The 20,374-nt window shown below is 54.0% G+C and overlaps 7 protein-coding genes across 7 annotated transcripts; 5 read left to right on the top strand and 2 right to left on the bottom strand.

Moving 5' to 3' along the window:
* Positions 1 to 6,233: 6,233 nt before the first annotated feature.
* N7482_004761 (serine/threonine protein kinase SAT4) lies at positions 6,234 to 7,886 on the top strand (the record flags this gene model as incomplete). The annotated part of the gene is made up of 1 exon (XM_056686886.1): positions 6,234 to 7,886. The coding sequence occupies one exon, from the start codon at positions 6,234 to 6,236 to the stop codon at positions 7,884 to 7,886; it is 1,653 nt and encodes a 550-aa protein (XP_056545628.1).
* Positions 7,887 to 8,937: 1,051 nt separating this feature from the next.
* N7482_004760 (uncharacterized protein) lies at positions 8,938 to 9,754 on the top strand (the record flags this gene model as incomplete). Its single annotated transcript, XM_056686885.1, has 3 exons — positions 8,938 to 8,971; positions 9,026 to 9,425; positions 9,505 to 9,754. 3 exons carry the CDS (start codon positions 8,938 to 8,940, stop codon positions 9,752 to 9,754), a joined length of 684 nt encoding a protein of 227 aa, XP_056545627.1.
* Positions 9,755 to 10,269: 515 nt separating this feature from the next.
* Positions 10,270 to 10,728, bottom strand: N7482_004759 (GNAT family N-acetyltransferase; the record flags this gene model as incomplete). Its single annotated transcript, XM_056686884.1, has 1 exon — positions 10,270 to 10,728. One exon carries the CDS (start codon positions 10,726 to 10,728, stop codon positions 10,270 to 10,272), a length of 459 nt encoding a protein of 152 aa, XP_056545626.1.
* A 1,232-nt stretch (positions 10,729 to 11,960) lies between these two features.
* On the top strand, positions 11,961 to 12,938 carry N7482_004758 (Stress protein DDR48; the record flags this gene model as incomplete). The annotated part of the gene is made up of 2 exons (XM_056686883.1): positions 11,961 to 11,984; positions 12,114 to 12,938. 2 exons carry the CDS (start codon positions 11,961 to 11,963, stop codon positions 12,936 to 12,938), a joined length of 849 nt encoding a protein of 282 aa, XP_056545625.1.
* A 711-nt stretch (positions 12,939 to 13,649) lies between these two features.
* Positions 13,650 to 14,844, top strand: N7482_004757 (amphiphysin-like protein RVS161; the record flags this gene model as incomplete). Its single annotated transcript, XM_056686882.1, has 5 exons — positions 13,650 to 13,662; positions 13,741 to 13,963; positions 14,028 to 14,101; positions 14,167 to 14,314; positions 14,391 to 14,844. The coding sequence occupies 5 exons, from the start codon at positions 13,650 to 13,652 to the stop codon at positions 14,842 to 14,844; spliced, it is 912 nt and encodes a 303-aa protein (XP_056545624.1).
* Positions 14,845 to 15,318: 474 nt separating this feature from the next.
* Positions 15,319 to 16,047, bottom strand: N7482_004756 (aminoacyl-tRNA hydrolase; the record flags this gene model as incomplete). Its single annotated transcript, XM_056686881.1, has 1 exon — positions 15,319 to 16,047. The coding sequence occupies one exon, from the start codon at positions 16,045 to 16,047 to the stop codon at positions 15,319 to 15,321; it is 729 nt and encodes a 242-aa protein (XP_056545623.1).
* Positions 16,048 to 18,855: 2,808 nt separating this feature from the next.
* N7482_004755 (class I SAM-dependent methyltransferase) lies at positions 18,856 to 20,246 on the top strand (the record flags this gene model as incomplete). The annotated part of the gene is made up of 3 exons (XM_056686880.1): positions 18,856 to 19,016; positions 19,192 to 19,312; positions 19,356 to 20,246. 3 exons carry the CDS (start codon positions 18,856 to 18,858, stop codon positions 20,244 to 20,246), a joined length of 1,173 nt encoding a protein of 390 aa, XP_056545622.1.
* Between the last annotated feature and the right edge of the window lie 128 nt (positions 20,247 to 20,374).

Genomic DNA, 20,374 nt, shown 5'->3' with positions numbered 1-20,374 from the left:
TTTCGATGCAGCCCCCACCAGCCTATTGGCACTACCCGCATCGCCACGTAAGCACTGGAGGTTGGGAGCTGTACCGCCGCCAGCTGGTTTTCTGGAATCAGGAAACCCACACCGCGTCAAGTCAAGTCCAAACGGCAACGGGGAGAGGAGAACAGAGAAAACAATTGTAGCACACCGCAATGCTGTCGCCCGAAAAAAATTGGAATTGGCTCGGCGGAGGCAAACCTGCAACCCAGCACAACAGGCCCCATACCGCTTTTTCAGATGTGTTGCCAGTCAATGGGGCCGGCGTCCCACGTGGCGCCGCGCCGACCCTCGATAAGCGGGCGCTCTCGCCGCAGAGCTGCCCATAGTTCTTTCCATTATCGACCGGGAACAAGCATCCGCCAGCACACTAATGGGGGCGGGAGAATCCGGATAGCTGGGGTCTCCGGGGGAGTTGGGGGGCGGGTGGTGGGAGGTGCGAACATTGGTGTTGACGAGGAGCTCCCCGCGTCATCGCCACTATGTGAATAGCGTGCTCAATAGAAATTCCGAGACTGGCCTCTTTGGCATGCCTGCAGCCTTGCTGACCAAGCCTGCCTATGCTTTTGCCTATCCCGGTCTCTCGAGCCTGTCCGCCATCTGTTTGCTCTAGGACCAAGGCGACTATCAGTCTGGGTGGGCTGCACAAAAGCCGCAGTGTTTTGGACCTAGCCAATCACCAGCCTCTGCCAAGAGGAGATAAAGCAGGATTTCTGGGATCCGGTCAGGCGTGGCTCATGCATGGTGTGCCGTGGCTGTAGCTATCAGGCGATGTCGGGGATGTCGTGCACGACTTTTCCATGGTCGAAGGGGCAGTATGTTTTAGATGTTAATCTCTGGAGACGAAAGAACCCGTCACCGTATTTCCATAACCACTCTTCCCACGATTCAGTAATTTCCATCGTGTATCTAGTAATTGCATTTCCCAAGGGGATGCGAGGGGCAGGTAGCAATACCCAAGGATCGGTCTGCGGTATGTGCAGGGCCGGCCCGTACCACAGACCAACGCCAACCAGCTCCATCCAGGCCCATCCACCCAGGAAGACAACGCTCCGGCATCCGCGCACACCGGGGTATGCACAAGCATACCCACCCCCTAACCTCGACGATCACCCCGGCTCCACGGCACGCAGCTTCTCCTGTCCATATCGCTCCCATGTCGAATTCTGACAGGGCGATGCCCGCGCCAAGGCGTGGGCGTTGCGCGTTGCAACCGGATACGGGCGTGGAACTCCGATTTAATGCACAATGCAGAGAATGGCTATGAATAGGGGTGATACAGGGCCCGGGGCAGGAATGAGGGGAGGTTCACAAACGTACGGTGAAGGGGGAAAGACACGAATGCTGGCCGGGGGGTGTGTGGGAAATGGGTCACATCAATTCATGCAGTTCAGCTCAATTTGATTCTTGGCAGGCTGGTATAGTGTATAGCGTATAGCGTATAGTGCAGTTGAACAGGGTAGACGTCGACACCTCGAACGCCGGCGGTTGGCCTGTTACTATCGTTGTTACTGTAGGCGAGAGTATTGCAGTATTGCAGTTCTGCACCAGCCACCACGCACGAGCATCCGAGCTTCCTGCACGCCGAGCTCAGGTCCGCCACAGCTTATCTCAACTCACGCTCGTGTCCTCAGCTCCCTGAGAATAAGCCAAACAGCCCGTTACCATCCCTGCCTCTGCCTCTGCCTGTGCCTATGCCTCTGCCCCAGACCCGAGACTGGGCGTGGACAAGGGTAGAACAAAGCAGAACACCTCCGTCAGCTTGACATGCCCCACATCCGCATCCAGGAGTCTGCGTGAGCAGAGCAAGACCAGCAGCGCAGAAGTGTGTGGCTACGGGACGGGATGCAAATGCAACGCCCCGAAACTGGCGGTCAGCATGGTTCACCTCGGCGCGCGGCCGGCCCAGCGGAAAGCTTTATTTTGATCTCCGGCCCCTCCCCAATCTGTCCCGGGCTGTTCGTCGCATTGGGTGGCTCTTGTTGCTGTGGTGGGGTAGGCCCTGGGGAGAGCGAGAGGTATTTGTGCTCGGGGAACGACCTTGGCCAGCACTAGCACTAGCAGTGGGAGTGGGAGTGGCGTTTCACTTCCGATTCCTTTTCGCGGGGGTATCTGGTCTGGGATACGTACAGGTACAGGTACAGGTACAGGTACATTCAGGTCTAAAATTGGTACGGAGGTGTGTGTTGGTATAAAGTATGAAACGGCCGGGTGTTGGTGTTGGTGTACTGTAGGTGTAGGTGTGGGGCTAGGACTCGGGATGGGATGAATACGTTGGTAACGAGGGCTGGCTGTAGACGCTACTGTAGCCTGGATAATGTATACCGAGTATGTGCACAGTGTAAGGCTGCGTGTATAAAACGCACAGAAAAAAGAACAATAGTCATCATACTGTAAACGCAGCAACCGCAGCAGCTGCATCGCACAGGACATGAAAGAATTATGCCCCTCCTCCCGTTTTGCGGACGCTGATTGGTAGATGGAAAATGCCTCGTACTGTGTTTATTGCAACGCAGCGGACGCTGCGGTTGAGGACTAAGCGGAGGACTAAGCGAAGTACACGTCGAATAGGCTCGGTTGAGCCTTTTTTCCATTTTATTTATTTTATCGTTGGCATTCTTTCCGTGGCCGGTTTTCTTTTCCGGCTCTTCTCTTCGCTTTTGCCTTTTTGGCGCAAGTTTGTTCGGCTGTGGGCCTCTGCGTCAAACCAAGCTTGCCCCGGATTAATGTCCTTGCTCCTGGCAAAGTAATTGCTGTGGGATAGTACCGATCACCTCCTTTTTTTAGGGGGAAATACATCGTTCTGTGACGAGCACCTCCGGTAGTGATATTTAGACTAGGAGGCACGCTTAAATAAGTATGAAACGGCAAGGGACTGCATGAAAAAACTACACTCCCTGCTGAGCGACGCATGAGTCAGGGAACCATAATCCGGGGTAAACTGCGCGTTATCTTAGGTCGGAAGTCAAGGCCGGGCACAAGCCTGCCTAAGCACAGAGATCAACTGCGTACATAGCGACTATCCACGACTCCGGAAACTCTAACCACAAGATATGAAGGTAGATGTACAGACGTAGATAAGCTAACATGCTGACCTACACTAGACCAGATATGTACCGATACCTTGTACGGGGCACTAATAGCTCTTTACCCGTCAAGTCAACCCCACCCCGGAAAAGGAATCGCACGACAAAAAAGACGGTGAAGCTCGTTGTGCGAATAAAGCTCGACCACCGACCGTGCGTGCCCCCCTGATAAATCTGATAGGCTCCCCATATATCCCTCAATCGACCGAAGACTTAGGTCTGCCACCTCAATCGACTCTCTTAGAGTGCTCGAGTCGGACCGATATTCTTGGAAGGAAAAGGGCCATGAGCTCTGTGCTCCGCTCCGCCAGCTGAGCTCAGGCTACGGCTTTTGTAATGGCAGATAGCCACTGGTCAGCATGACCAACCATTCACTCTCACTCCGCCCCCCTCGTCCCGAGGAGATGCCGTCATCTAGGCTGGATGACGCTAGACGGGCTGAACCCGAGCTCGCTAGCTTACACCTCGTACCGGATGCTTTTCGGTGGTGTTTTGCGGTCTTGCGGGTGACTCCATCGCACAGAGACCCCACGCTGTGATCCATGACCCGATGGGGAGATGTGCAGGGTGACGTTTACCTAGCGGCGATCGGCTGGCAGTACGAAGGGCGAATGGAGGGTTTTCCCTGGAGCTTGGGCTTTGGCTCTGGCTTTGGATTTGATTTCGGTCTTTGGTTTTGGTCTTTTGGTTTTGGGTCTGTGTGACTCAGCGTCAGTCGACCGAGCTGATGGTGAGCGCGGGGTATGGAATATATGGTATGTAACGCGGCGGACGAACAGAGGAGGTAAAACCTCTTTCCAATTGGATATGGCACATACGCACCTCTGGAGCTAGGTGGGTACAGTAGTAGGTATGGATGTAAATTTGTATATTCCTAAACACAGCATACGCTACGCATGGCCTATAAGAGAGATGCTCAGGGCCGGTTTTGTATTTCCTATCAATGTTGCCATCAGGAGCGGCCAGCGACGGAGCTGTGATCAATCGGTGGGGGCCGGGAAGATCACATTACGCCGGGAGTAAAGTGTAAAGTGGCACGGTGCCCATATCCACTCTGGTTCCGTCAACTCGCCATCTAGTCTATACACAGTAATGGAGCACGTCCGTGGATGGGCAACGGGGGAGCATATTTGCGGCGGGGCCCGCTTTCAACTGCCTTGCCTGGTACGGGATTGTGCATTTCCCCCCCCCATATGGGCCGTCCAAGCGTCCGTCGCAGACATACAGCATCTCCGTAGACACGAACTTTGTCCTACGGGGGTTTCGTGGCAGGCTGGCCTATGGGCGAGGAAGAGGGGACAATAACGTCGATGGCCCTCTGCGGCCCATCAGTACTCATCTATCCATATGGCTCTACCATGATCGGTACCCCTCCAGGCCTTTCTCGAGGACAAGTGGCCATGCTAGCGCCACACGACGCACCCAGCGCATCGGCTCTGACTGCTGGTGCGGGGCCGCGATCGAATCAGAACGGGGCTTGCGCACAATGCAGACGACATGCACAGCCTCACTCACATCCGGGCCCCCCTTGGCGGATAAACGTGGCGGAACTATAATAGTTACCTAGGTAGAGCGTGGCTTGGTGGTTTTGGGTTCGTCTGAGATGGTCCCCGATACAATCGACGTCACTGGAGGGAGGAACAGGAACAGGACGTGGTGATGTACTTCCATGGGCCTATGAGACTCCATCCGGTTCAGCAGAGAGAAGGGGGGACGTCATCGGGGATCGTCCTGTAATTTCGCACTGGAGTCTGCGCAGTGCTTAATCGTTCTTGGCGAAGGTGCAAGACGGAAGACCCAGCGATTCCAGGGATCTTCCGGTACAGTCGAAGACGGCGGTATAGGACGGATGGTCATTACGGGCAGATTAAATCTCTCACCCCGAGTCTCCCGTCGGACCAGTGTTACGACCACTGCTATGGGGCCCCTCGGCAGTCGGATGTTGTTGTTTTTGCACGGTTTCCTTTTTGTGGGCGTTGGCTGTGTTTCCTGTGTGCTACTTACGGGCCCCTCTTCACATCTGTTCCTCTTTTTCACTTGCCGGAGCTCGTGGAGGTCCATTTTGCCCACACCACTAGGGCAGGTGGGCATGCGCCACTCGGTAACGAGGAATGTTACTGCACAAAGCACAGTATATGCAAGGTATGGTAGGATTCGAAGCGGCAGGGAAAACAGAACAAGCAGAGCAACAGTAATCCACCCGTCTGATCAACTAAGAGTACAGTAAGATCAGTATCTATCGCCTCGTCGAACCCACTTGGGGCGGCTGCTGATTTCCCCTGTGATCCAGCGGACATCAGGTAATCAGAATACACGTATTATTAATAATCTCCAGATTCACCTGGAAATGGTGTAAGCAAATTACGTCCATACCCGTTACCGCACCTCGGCCCACATATTTGCTGGGACATGGGACCGTTTGGCTGCGCCTGCCTGTACCACTACGATGGAAACATCTACAGTATGTACCTAAATCACTACTCGGCCTTAATTTCTCGGCTTTCATCAGCCTTAATAATCCAAGCCAGAAAATTCCAACAACCCGCCTCGGAACCGTTCCCCCCCCGTAAATTACTACTCCTCCCCCATACAAACCTCGTTTCCTCATCGTATTTCAACGCCCCTGCTCCTCCCGTAGCATCGCCAATTTTATCTCTCTTGTCTGCCACTTTTTCCTCCCTCTTTTTATTTTTATTTTTTTCCCTCTTACCTTACGCATTATAAATCATCAGACATACCCCGAGGGGCGTATGCTCTTATTCTGGCCGCTTCGTATATATTTTGGCCCTTGGAGCCCTTGACCGTTCACCCTTTAGCGCTTCCTCTGTAGCGGAATCCGCTCGCATTTGGCTACTTACGAAGTCGCTGGCGTCACCCGTGTGCACCTCGTTGCCTCAGGCCACCACTTTAGGCACTCCCACACCTTTTTTTTTTCGCCGCCGACCTCACCTCGTCCATTCAACAAGATACCACGAGATTATACGAGCGCATCGCAGTTCGGCAGCTTTCAGCTTCGTGCGAGCGTAGCTCGTCCCTCCCCATCTCATACCGGGGACGACCTTTCTTTCACCTCCCTTTCCACTCATCCAGCTCCTCCCCTCCCACCCCACAGATTCACCGCACATGACTCCGCCTTCTCCCTCACCTGTTCCGTCCGCAGTCTCCTCAGCAGCAGCGTCTCAACATTCACATGACCCTCGCGATGGAGACCCTTCGGTAACACGAGCCCTGGCGGGCATGCATCTGTCCGCGATGAACGGGGATATGCTCTCTGCGCCGGCCTCCCCGGCCCCGAAACCTCCCAGAGGCAACATGGCCTCTCGCATTTCTCGCATGTTCTCAGGTACGGGGAAGCAGACCCCGACTCGCGACCAGGACGCCGTCCACCGCGATCACTCCGACAGCAGTTTTGAGAGTGTCCAGCCGACCAACGGCAAAGAAAAGCCCGTTTCGAAACCCTCGTCCCGCGCAAACTCCAGACCCCCGTCTCGCACCCCCTCCCGACAACCATCCTTGAAAAGTGAGCCCGCGGAAAATAATCCGAAGAAGAAGCCGGCCAGCACCAAGGACCCGAAGGATGGCGCCGCGCCGCATAAGCGCTTCGAGATTCTCCCAGAAGGCACCGGCACTCACAACCATAACCTCCGAAGTGCCCGGCGACAGGAAAAGCTCACCGACCTCCTCCGAGACATGCTGGGCGGTGGAAGGAGAAAGGGCGACGATCAGGTGGAGGAGCAGCAGCTGTCTCTGATGTCGACCTGGATCGATCAATTTAAAACCGAGCGCGATAAGCTCGCCGCCGACAAGAAGGGTGGACCCAACGCGACAGCATCTCTGGTGGACAAATATGGCAAATGCCAGGAGATTGTTGGCCGTGGGGCCTTCGGTATTGTCCGCATCTCGCACAAGGTCGATCCCCAAGACTCCAAGTGCGAGCAACTCTACGCTGTCAAGGAGTTTCGTCGCCGTCCCCAAGAGACGGCTAAAAAGTACCAGAAGCGGTTAACTTCCGAGTTCTGCATCTCCTCTTCCCTTCGCCACCCCAACGTCATCCACACCCTCGATTTGCTCCAAGACGCCAAGGGCGATTACTGCGAAGTTATGGAGTACTGCGCCGGTGGCGATCTGTACACTCTCGTTCTCGCAGCCGGTAAACTAGAAGTCGCCGAAGCCGACTGCTTCTTCAAGCAGTTGATGCGTGGCGTCGAGTACATGCACGAGATGGGCGTGGCTCACCGGGACCTCAAGCCCGAGAACCTACTGTTGACCACCCACGGAGCCCTCAAGATCACCGACTTCGGCAACGGCGAGTGCTTCCGGATGGCTTGGGAAAAGGAAGCGCACATGACGGCCGGCTTGTGCGGCTCCGCACCATATATCGCGCCGGAAGAATACGTCGAGAAGGAGTTCGATCCGCGCGCCGTGGACCTGTGGGCCACTGGCGTGATCTACATGGCGATGCGGACGGGGCGGCATCTCTGGCGCGTGGCGCGCAAGGACGAAGACGAGTTCTACCAGCGGTATCTGGAGGGCCGTAAGCATGAGGATGGCTATGCGCCGATCGAGACGCTGCATCGGGTAAGCGTGGCTGCTCCTGCAGGTCATTATGCAGGACATCGGACTAACTCCGCATCTTATATCCAGGCCCGCTGCCGCAACGTGATCTACTCTATTCTGGATCCGAACCCCTCCCGTCGCATCAATGCCTCACAGGTCCTTAAGTCCGAGTGGGTACGACAGATCAAGCTTTGCAAGGCTGGTGAGGAAGGGTTCTGATCGATTGAACCTGGTTGGTGGGTTGGCGTTCGGCAAGAAATACAGTATTGCCGAGTTATCTGATCTTGGAACAGACGGAGAGGTTAGGCAAAAGAGAAAGAAGAGAGGCGGTTGAAAAGTGATATTTCAACCAGTCTTGTTCTTTTTTCCTTTGTCTAGATTTCCCTGGAAAACGGGAGGCACGTTTTGGATTTTTCTCACAGAGATCACCTCTTCTCCCCCCCCCCTTCCTACGCGCATCTGAGGGTGGGTTACCCGTCATAGACCGTTCAAGGAAAAATGAGGAGGAACTCTGACCTTGCCATGCTCCTGATAGAAATGGGAGGCCCTTGATTTGAAATTATTATTTTTTTAACTTCCTTTTTTCCTTTGTTCTACTTATCCTGTCCGCTGTCATTTGATCCGGCGCATTGTTATCTCCTTCTTCAGCCCGTGTTCATCGCTTAGCTTTATCTGTTTGGGACTTGCCAGGGATGGTTTCACGTCAATCCAACGAAGAGTCATGACTTTCCTTTTTTATATCTTCTTTCGTCTCTCTATGCTCTGTCTCTGTCTTACTGCAATGGGGCGGGCGGGGGAGACTTCCGATCGGCGTTGACTGGTGTTTTGCGTTTTTGGAGCGCTGTTGTACTTTTATGATGGCTCGATCCGATCAATCCACTTTCTGTGTTTGGTGGCACTGGGAACGCTGGATGCTATACTCCAGCATAGTCTATACATTTGGCTTGACCAAGTATGTCATTGTGGCCGTGGAATTGGTCGGGGTTGGGCGCGGGGGATGTTTGAACACTTTCACTTGTTTTGGAACTATCGGGACTTTCGTATATATCACCGATGCCCTTGTGTATATAGGAATGAATCTCCAAGATCAAGTTGAATCTCAAACTGGCTTCCATTCATAATACCATCATTACCACTGTTCTGCTACTACTACCTCACTATACCACTAGTACAGACAAATGCCATGCCCTCTATCCTTGGCCCTTCCGGATCTATACTGAGGGTTTATCCGAGCGTCTACGAATACAGAGCACAGTTCCTCGCCACAGACATGAACCAGCGTAATACTCCCGCGGACCCCGGTGGTATGACATCAGGCTAGGCTGTGGCACCGGGTCCACAGCTGCAGCACTAGCCAGCGCATCTGATGATGGGCCATGAAACGAGTACTTCCGAAACCTCGCATTACGGAGTCACAAAGTTTCCAGTTGTCCTAGCGGGCCCGGGCTCATCATATTATACCCGAGCGGCATCGCCCGCAGGAAATGCGCCCATCAATCATGCACAGATGAACCTAGTGACCCTAGCTACACGGGGTACCCTAGTCAAGGAGCATATCGCAGGATTCGACGCCTTATCATACAGCCCGCCAGCCCTGCCCGCCCTACAGGATTGGATTGACATTGCATCCGCACCAGCCCTTCTATGTAGTTCATCCTATGCACAACACGACCATCCTCTGCCCGGCATCCTAGCGACCTCAGTCCCACTCACGCCCAGAATTAATCATGCTACGCTACTAACTTACTCTACTCCGGTGTAAGTGGCTACGTCGTCCACTACTACTAGGTAAGGCCAACATCTGCACCACCGCCCCATAAACTAACGCTCTTGGCAGAACGCCGCTCTCGCACCACAGTCCTGTGGTCCACCCTGTCAAACAGTCTCTAGGCACCCGCATTTCCATGCTCGGCGCAGACGAATTGCAGAAGTACTGGAACCGAACTGGACCAGTTGAAGCCATTGCTAGCCCCCATTCTAGAGTTGCCACCTTGACCTGCCACCTCCACCTCCAGGCTTCAGCCTTAGCTCAGCCTCTGTGGCGGTACGGAGGTAAGTTCGCCCCGAAGCAATTTGTCAGAGGATGAGGTGTGACGGAGTACCGGAGTACGATAAATGAAGGCTATTTGTTTTACGGTTACTTGGTTCGGTGTATGTGTGTATGTACTGTATCGTGAAGGATTTGGTCCGTCACGAGGGGCACGGCTGGGTGCTCGAAGATAATGGATTCTAACCCTACTAGACTACTACATATACAACTCAATAAGCTTGACCGTCATAACTACCTATGCCCATGAGTTACTAAGCATAGCCTCAAGTGGACCTTCGAACACCCTAGACGCATTCTATAGCAAACCTCTAGATAGGTTGCGTCTGAGCAGCATAGCAAGGCCAGCCGATAGTACATGCGCCAGAAGAAGGACCCCAGCGTAGGGCTCGTCTATAGATTTCTCATGTCAGTATCCCCCTCGACAGTAGACTGATTATAGCGGTTTTTCTTTCCCGTTCTCTTTCGAACATTTATATGCAGTAAATACAATCCTTTTTTCTCTCTGTTTAGGCGTCAGTACCCATCACAATGACCATATATCTTTGAACTGAATCAAGATAGCGCCATAGTCATAAAGCAGTTATCCCCGGCAGGAACATACTTCCCAAAGGGCCCACAAAATTCAAACCCCAGGCCCGCATACAACGCCCTCGCACTAGCAAAAGAAGCATCAGTCCCTGTCTCCAGACTCAGCTCGGAGTACCCTCGCCTCCTCGCCTCCCCGATAATATGCTGCACGATAACGCGCCCAACTCCCATCCTCAGGTACGCTGGTGCCGTCCTCATAGATTTGATCTCTCCCGCGCTAGGCGTGAGTTCTTGAAGGGCTCCGCATCCTAGTAACTCTGTGCCCTCCCAGGCGGAGAAGACGGAGATGGAGGGCCCTTGGAGGGCGGTCAGGTCGAGGACGTAGCAGGATTCAGAGGGCGTTTTGGCTTGGAGTTCGGTGAAGTGGTGGGCTAGTAGAGAGCGGATGGCCGGGGTAGACAGGTCGTCGAGTTTGACGATCATTTTTTTTTGATCAAGTTCAAGGCTGAGAGGCGCTTTGCAGGGGTAGGCGTGGATTTTTTTTGAATTTTATAGCTGGTAAGATGGTGCTGCTGGATGAGTTGGATTGCAATATTGAGGCGGGTGAGTCATGCCACTTTTAGTGTGAGGAAAATTGATCCTCGGCATATCTGGAGACTAACGCTAGTTACCCCTAACCTTAATGCCTCTCTCCTTGAAGTTTATCCCAAACACGCAAACCTTGACCCCTTCCCAATGCAAACGCAGAGCTCCAGGGATGCTAGTCACGGAAAGGTAAACATCGGATGTTTCCCAAGGGACCCCTAAGTTGAGAGAAAGCTCGTCCTCAATAAAGGGGAGATGTCCTTCTTTCATTGTTCATTGTTCTTCTGGACATTATGGTATCAACACCAGACTGTGGCACAGGACAAAGTCTTCGTGCTTCCCTAATCGGTCCCTTTTCTGTGAGAATTCATTCTATCTCAATATTGCTCTGTCCTTAAGACTTATTTAGGGGCGTTATAGTGGATTGTGGTCCCAAATATTGGAATCTCGACCCGTTTTGCCGATTAGGCGGGGTACAGGGTGAACGGTCCGAAAATGCCAGTTGTGGCCCTATCGTTCTATGGGGCACGAGGAGCGCGGATAAGCACAGCAACGTGATAGAAATCATGTCGCGCATTGGTCGCAGTAGATGAGGTACAGGAGAAGTCCACACTAGATTCGCCACGCGCAAATACAAGTTTCTCCCAGCTGGACTCTGACTCGTGTCAAATGTGGAATAAAGTTTGTTGACAATGCTCTTCCTTCTAGACCCCCTCCCCTTCCAAGAAAGCTATGATCCACCCATTTACACACAGCATTATGTAAATCCTGATATTTAACTTAATGTGCTTATTCTCAGGATCTATTTGGTATAGGGTGCCCCCATTTAGCTTTTGGATTCCAATAGACTGGAAAATAGCGCCGGCGACGGACGGATAGCCTGACTAGCGCTTATTATTGCCCCTCCTTTTCCCCTCTTCTACTAGAACAGGTCAGATCGAGATCAGATCGGGACAAGTGCTACTCCACCTTCAGCTACTTGGGGCAGGGTCGGAGTCACGTCATCTGCCCTCTAAGAACCCCGTGGCGTACACATGTTAAATAGCGCCATCTCCCCAGGCGAACGAAATCCTGTTTGATCTACTTTCCCCCATAGTCAGTTCTGAATTGAATTCACTTTCCCTGCAACAATGTCTTACAACAACGATAACGATGTAAGTGGATGATTCCTTGTTTACTCATACTTGTCGTGTTCTTTGCATGACGAGAGGCGGAGATATTACCCAATTCTGTTCATTCATATGTCACCGGCGCATAAAAGCATCTCTAACTGAATGATCTAGCGCTCCTACGGCTCTGGAGGCAACGACTCCTACGGCTCGTCCAACCGCGGCGGTGATTCGTATGGTTCGTCGGACAACAATGACTCGTACGGCTCGTCTGGAAACAACGACTCCTATGGCTCGTCTAACCGTAACGACAAAACCTCTGGCTCTTCTGGCCGCGATGGTAACGACTCCTACCGCTCGTCTTCAAACAACGACTCCTACGGCTCATCTGGTAACAACCAGTCCTACGGCTCGTCTGGAAACAACGACTCCTACGGCTCATCTAACAACGACTCCTACGGCTCGTCCAACCGTGACGACAACACCTCTGGCTCTTCTGGCCGCGGTGGTAACGACTCCTATGGCTCGTCTTCAAACAACGACTCCTACGGCTCATCTGGTAACAACCAGTCCTACGGCTCGTCCAGCAACAACGACAACACCTATGGCTCTTCTAGCCGCGGTGGTAACGACTCCTACGGCTCGTCCGGTAACAACGACTCCTACGGCTCGTCCGGTAACAACGACTCCTACGGCTCGTCCAACCGTGACGACAACACCTCTGGCTCTTCTGGCCGCGGTGGTAACGACTCCTATGGCTCGTCTGGAAACAACGACTCCTACGGCTCTTCGGGCCGCAGTGGTAACGACTCCTACGGCTCCTCCGGCGGTAATGACACCTATGGCTCGTCTGGCAACGACTCCTACGGCTCGTCCCGCAGCGGCGGTGATAGTACCGTCGGAAAGCTCATGGAAAAGGCTGGCGACCTTCTTGGAAATGACAGCTTGCAGGAGCGCGGTCAGGAGAGACGCGAGCGGAACAACAATGATGACTATTAAATTGTTGTGCAAGACATGGAGAGAATGCTTGCCTTGCATGCTGAGTGCTGGAAATTAGCTGCGAGATAGTTCCTTCGTTTCCGAGTGATTAGTGTTTTATTTAGTTGATTCTTACCCAAGGAATGAATTAGTGATGACATCTATTCAATTTCAATTTGAAGCTTCACCCTATTATAACAGACTTTTTAACTCAAAAATCTTGTCATATTTTCTAATCCCTCTCAATTTGTCCAGGCACCTAGGTGTAGTTTTCCAGCGGCAGCGCGGGCCCGACCCGAAACCCAACTTGACCCTGCCCTCCAGCCAGCAAAACAGCCATACTAGGGCATTGCATAGGTTCACACAAACAAAAAGTCGAACACCACCACAATTGTTCAAAAACTTGGTGAATATCACAGAGCAAACTTCTCACAGCTCTCAGTGTAGTACACGGGAGTTTCCCCTCTCAGCCCTAATGACGTAGCCGCATTCGGGACTGCATGACTAAGCAACCGCCCGGCACCGCCACAGCGTAAGGCAGACTTACCCGTCGGAGCCGGACGAGAGTGACTTGAAGACCAGCCGTGACTACCGCGTTGTTTCACCTATTCTTGTCTCCTTGTTCCTGCTACCAACGTGAACTCAACCAACGACCTGGAATCCTTCCTTCCGCTATCAATCGACCTCAGACCCGAGAACTACCATACAAAGAGAGGATCTTAGGCTGCCGCCATGTCGTGGGCAGGTACGTCGCCACTGGCAGCCCAGCCGGAGCTGGGTGCATGACTTGAGTTGTATGGCTACTGATTGTATCGCTTGGCAGGCTTCAAGAAGAATGTCAACCGCGCGACGACGCAGGTTATGATGAAGACTGGTGAGTCTTTGAAAAGCTACCCCGCAATCAGGCTTGCGGGACGACTGGGCTGGCTCCTCTACGCGAGAGGAATGGGCTGGACTGGGAGGACTTGGAGCAGCCTGCTGATTATTTGGGACTTGATAGGGCATGTTGAGCGGACAAATGACCGGGACTATGAGATTGAGGAGCGGTATGCCTATTCCTTCTGCGTTGGTGTCGGGGCTTTGAGCGGCATGGATACTGATGGGATGTAGTCGATACCGGACAATGGAGGCTGCCGCGAACCGGCTTCAGAAGGAGGCCAAGGGATATCTGGATTCATTGCGAGGTAATTTTGTCATTATTCTCTGAATCGCTATGGGTTGGACGACGATGAGGGCTCACACGCTGCAGCCATGACCGCATCCCAAATGCGCATTGCAGAGACCATTGACGCTTTCTACGGCGATGCCGGTACTCACGATGGCGTCAGTCGAAGCTACAAGCAGGCCGTGGAGGACCTTGATGCGGAGACCATCAAAGCTCTAGACGGACCATACCGGTACGGCCTCACCTCACCAACCACCTTCCCCCCAATTCCTGGAGCCAGCAGAATACTCATTGGTATTGCTACTTAGAACCACCGTCCTGGAGCCTATCTCCCGCTTCTGCGCATACTTCCCAGACGTCAACGAATGCATCAAAAAGCGCAACCACAAGCTCCTCGACTACGACGCCATGCGCGCCAAGGTCAAGAAGCTCGTCGAAAAGCCCGACAAGGACGCCACAAAGCTGCCCCGCACCGAGCGCGAGGCCGAAATGGCCAAGCAGGCCTACGAACAGCTTAACGAGCAGCTCTTCACGGAGCTGCCCCAGCTCATCGACCTGCGCGTGCCCTACCTGGATCCTAGCTTCGAGGCCCTAGTCAAGATCCAGCTGCGCTTCTGCGCGGAGGCGTACTCGCGTATGGCGCAGGTGCAGCAGTACCTGGATGCGGAAACGAGAGACCAGTATGCGCGTGGTGATTTGGATAGTCGGGTAGAGGAGGTGTTGCAGGAGATTCGGGATTTGAGTATCGCAGGGACTGTTTGAGGCCTTGCTGGGAGTTTGCTAATATTCGCATAATGCTGGGGGCTTTTTCTCTTCTCCCTTTCCGGTTTTGCTGTTCCGTTTCTGCCTTTTCTGTCTGCGCTTCTCGCTTGCCTTGACGAAGACTACGTGACCTTGTTTGTCCCCCGCGTCATGTTTCAATTCGCACTTGTCTCATTTTCCAGCCATCATGTACATGATTGACTCGGGCTGAAAGGCCCGGGTTTCCTCTTTTCTCTTTCCCCTCCGGTTCTTTTCATTTGACCCTCCCGGACAAAAGGTGTTCCAGTGTGGCGCATTGCGCATGCCTTCAATTGCAAACGGGGTATCAAATATCAAATACATGAGTGCTCATCCCAAACCCAAATCGCGCCTCGTCCACGGGCTATCACCGTGGATCCGGCCCTCTAGAATGTAAGCTATAATACAACCATCTACCCCCAAGATCTTTCCCATATACAAGGTACCACATCATCGTCACCGAGACGGGGACGAAGCGCCATCAGACCCAGACTCACGACTCATCTCCTCTTCCAAAACATCCACCACCGGCCCCGCTGCCCGTGAAACAGCATTCAACTCATGCGCCTCCATCTCCGTCAGCACGTAATCCGCAACAGCATTCTTCTCCCTCCCCGCCGGCCGCCCAATCCCCACGCCAACCCTAAGAATATCCAACTCCCGTGGCAACCCCTCGTCCCTGCCCCTGGCCGCACGCTTCTGGCCCGGACCCAGGTTCAGCCTCTTCTGCGTCGCAGGAAACAAGCGCTTCCCTATCAACGTCTCAAACACACTAATCAACCCGCGGTGCCCGCGCAAACTCGCGCTCTCAGGCCCGCCCCGCTTCACCCGTACCTTTCCCAGCGGCGCCTCTAGCTCATCGTGCAGGATCACTAGCGTCGCGGGATATCCAACCGCCGCGCCAGGCGGCAGCGGTCCCGCGCCGAGGTCCAGCGCGGCGCTGTCACACTTCGACAGCCACTTCTGCATATGCTTGACCAACTTGGGACCCGAGATGTTCATCAGCGACGGGCTGTAGAAGGTTGTGTAGAGGGGGGCGGTGGTGGGGCCTAGGCGCGCGCGAAGCGAGGGCGTGATCGCGTCTAGGAGTAGGTGACCTGCGCTGTGGCGGGTGGTGCGGTATGGCTTTGGGTTGCCGATCGAGGCGATGAAGAGGAGGCGGCGGGGTGGGCGGGCGAGGGCCATATTGGGCAAGAGTCGGGTGTAGTGCGCTCGGGGGCTGGCTGACCGCGAAGCAGAGGAGCGCAGCGCAGCGCGGTGCAGGACTGGACGGGGACTGGACTTGAGTCGAGGCGTTCGACGGGGCAGACGCGGCGCTGTGGTGCGTGTGTCGGACGCAGAGTCCAGACGCGGAGAACGGAGGGGACCGGGCTGATGGATCCGGAGTGCTAGGATAGGACTGGACTGGACTGGACTGGGGACTAACCCTGGCCTTGAGAAAATGGAAAATGGAAAATGGAAAATGAAGTAGCTCGTCATATGAAATATTTGGCTCCGAATGTCTGGATCAGGAACGGGAGATCGTCTCGTGACTTGAGTTCGGGGGTGCCGGCGCACCTTACCGCATGGGGCAAGACTCTCTCGGCTCGCAGGATGCGCGACCGGACAGTCGGGTCGGCGCACGGATGGTGGGCTGTTGTCAGTGCTGGACCGAAGCACGATTGCCACAGGGGATGAGCAAAAGAAGAGGTCCGAGTCAGCGGGAATGCTGCGAAGGTTTGAGTTTGCTTGTTTCATACTACTGACCTGCTAGGATACTAGCATAGTAAGTTATAGGAGTATGCGATGGATTCGGGAGTCTCCTCCCTCCACGGTGAACACTTCTCCGTGATTGGAGTCCACGGACCGTTGGGCTAGACGGGACTAGGCATTTCGCTGGAAATTAGCCAGTTTCGGCGGAGAATGCAATGCACCTGGCCGCAGTTGGCAGGGTTAAGGTTAATTACTACCAGTCGCCTGGTTATGGTGCGAGATAGGTAGGTAGCGGTAGAACTATTTCCCCCTAGGGGTGTTTCTTGATACACTATCATGATCGCTGCGGAAGGAAAGCGGACGCGGTTAGGACGGAGTCTATAGGGGGAGGAAGGTGACAGGGGTTGGCGCAGATCCAACCTCCTGGGTCAGACACCCGAGGCAAAATATATTTCAACGGCACGACAGGAGCCGCCTCTTATCTGCTAGAAAGGGGTCCGTAGATTGATAATAGTCATAGTATATCTGCTGAGGACCTCGGTAAAATCTAGAGGCTTCTTCGGAATTAGCGATAATGATCCGCCAAGCATGCTATCTGTGCACGGAGTCCCTCCGCCTGTCTCTCTGATTGTGCCACAAAGTACCTCCGAAACATTGTAAAAAAGCCCTGTGCTACAACTTCGGCCGCGTGGAAGGCAACCCCAGAACCCGGAAGGTTGATGCATGTACAACGTGCTCGTACCAACCTAACCTTGTACCTGCCCGTCGATCTGTACGATACCCCACTGAAAATGGTCCCGGCCAGCCTCCGCGAGATAATCCGACATTCTATAGCTAGATCCATCGCTGGCCATTAACACTACTCTGTACGGCCCACGTCCGCACTCAGAAATCACTACGTCCGCACTCATGTCCATTATTCCGTACCACACATTGACCCAATCCACCAACCACTCTCCCGGGTTACCAGACTCCGACCGGACCGGGACGTGCATAAGCTCCAAACCCAGAGGACCACCACTGGCTCGATCAGACTGCGGCCCCACTTCAGCTGTCGAACCTCCCCCGCCGGACCAGGGCACCGACCGTGCCGAATACGCTCCGTATAACACTTCAAGGGAAAGAGGGCGTCCTCGGATGTGAGGCTACCGAGATTCCCAACTGGAACCTGTCGCTGTCCACATCAAGCCCTAACAACCTCAATCCAACCAAAACATCCAGGGCGGGCAGGGAGGACCAGTGGCACGAACGGGCTATGAGCCGTCCGGGCCAGGGACCAATTTTTCAAAGTTTAGTAATGTCCCCGATGGCTGAGATGCTCCACTGGGGTTATGGAGGGGCCTGGACGAGGCTAGGAAATTACTCTAGCAGGATAAGTATCAGTACTGTAACTAACTCCCTACGTCTACCTGCCTGGTTCAGGCTCGAGTGGTGGATGATCATTGCCCTTCAGCTGTAGCTTTCGTTGCTTTTTCCTTCTACTTTTTTTTTCTCGGCCCCGCGTGCTGGGTCTGCGATATGATATCTCATCTATCGATCCTGGCGTCCCGGCGATCTGGTCTACAGTTTTCACGCATATTTTTATTTTGGGGTTTCCATACTGAGTGCTACGGAGTAGTTCCCACCGTCCTCGGTCCTCGGTAGTCAATCCGTCCCTCCGTAGAAAGGTTACCTTTGAACTTATAGCGCCCAATGCAGTGACGTATCGCGGTCCGGACTATCGGGGCCGCCCCCAGCTGACCCAGCTAATGGCGATGCTCCATAATTATACTCGCGTCAAAGAAAAAGTTAACTGACTTTCTAACCATGTCGGGCTCAGGTTGAGCTCCCTTCTGCGTGGCCTGCAGTCTCGTCTTCTGGCTCCCCTCTTTCCACTTTTGCTCCAGCGCCAACTCATCTCTTCTCCTCTCCTTCCCCCTTCCCTTCTCTTTCTACTTCGACTTCTACTTCTACTTCTCATCTACTCTTTCCCTCTTCGACTGTCCTCCTCCCTCGATCTCCCCTATTGACTGCAATTGGCCGGTAGACAGGTCCTTCCTTTCAAGCTACGCAATAGGCAGCGTTTTTCCCCCTCTCAAACTTGCATTTTATTTCTCTTCTTTCATTTCTCTTCTTTCATTTCTCTTCTTTCATTTCTCTTCTTTCATTTCTCTTCTTTTATTTTCATTCATTCTTAATGAGCTTATTCCCTTGTCCTCTCATTGCTCTTTTCTCGGCTATTTTTACTAGCATATCTGGACGGTTCAGCGCTACTGGCTATTCTCTCTCCTCCTTTCATCTGCCGCACTAGCACGTCATGTCATGGACGGCAAACCCATTCAGTCATCGAAGGAGGACCCTCGCCGATCTCCTGCACCAGAAAACCTGGCCCCGGACGAGGATCAGACGGAGCAAGTATGCACGAGCTCCGAGCCCGAGTCCGATGATGACTCCGACATTGAGTCTCACAGCGAAGCATCCATGTAAGTGTTGTCGCGTGCGCAGATCCATTGCCACCCCCAGTCACAGTCGCAGTCGCATTCCTCGGAAAGTCAACCATATACTTCACATGTGCGCATAGGAAGTATACACGCAAAATCAACCCGTAACCTAAAAGCCACCCCTCCAAGCTAACACTATCATCTATCTCATCCTCAGCCAATCCACCCGCTCCTACTCCTCCCTAACCCTTCAACACACCCACGAAAACAACCGCCGCTATGCAGATGACACATATTTCATGCCCAACGACGAACCAGAACTCACCCGCCTCAACATCGTCCACCAAATCTACCTGATCCTACTAGACGGCGCTCTAACAGCCGCCCCCTCCCCCCTCCCCAACCCCGCGCATCCTCGACATCGGCACCGGCCCCGGCGACTGGGCCATCGAAATGAGTGCCGCCCATCCATCCGCCACAATCGTCGCCTCCGACCTGACCATCTTCGACTCGGGCGTCGGCCACCTAGCCCTCCCCAACGTCGACTTCCAGCTCGCCGACGCTCGCACAGAGTGGACCTACCATGAACCGTTTGACCTGATCCATCTCCGCGGACTATCTGGCGCATTCCAGGACTGGGGTGCGACGTATGCGCAGGCGTTTGCGCATCTGAGGCCTGGCGGGTATATTGAAGTCGCGGACGCCGATCCAGCCGGCGATACTATCGCTTTCTCCCCGCAATACGCATCGGAAGCAGGATCGGGACTGGGCTCGGCATCTGAAACACCGGCGCTACAAACCTATGCGGCTGCCCTGCGCGCCGCCGCGTCCGCGGCGAACTACCCACGCAGCCTGGCACATCTGAACACAGACGCTCTCGTAGCCGCAGGCTTCGTGGACGTGCGCGTCCTCGAGCGCACAATCCCCATCGGTCTATGGCCAGACGACATGGCTGAGAAATCGCTCGGCAAGATGGCCCTCATCGCATTGCTGGAGGGGCTGGAGGCGTATGCGCTGCGGCCGCTGACGGCACATGGCGGGTATGGCGTTGAGGAGGCGCGGGACCTGTGTGATGCTGTTAGGGGGGAGTTGCTTGCGGTGAGGGGGTTGACGGCGCGGGTGAGGATTGTTACGGCGAGACGGCCTATTACGTTTGCGCAGAAGAGGGTCGATCTGCTTGCTAGGGCTATGGAGAGGGCTAAGTTCTTGCAGGAGGGTGTGGCGGTGGGAGATGGAGAGAGAAGTGGAGAGGAAGATAGAGAGAGGGGATAGAAAAGGTTGATATGGGGATTGTGATTGAAGTGGTGTTGAGGATGGATGGCATTGTACTATATGCATATGCATGCAAGCTGAGCTAAAGCCCAGGTCCTGGCTGTCTAGGGAGAATGGCAAAAAGTGCT

Source organism: Penicillium canariense (genome assembly GCF_028826845.1).
Source record: "Penicillium canariense strain IBT 26290 chromosome Unknown utg000002l_segment0_segment0, whole genome shotgun sequence".
Classification (NCBI taxonomy): domain Eukaryota; kingdom Fungi; phylum Ascomycota; class Eurotiomycetes; order Eurotiales; family Aspergillaceae; genus Penicillium; species Penicillium canariense.
This window is presented reverse-complemented; position numbering and strand designations above follow the sequence as displayed.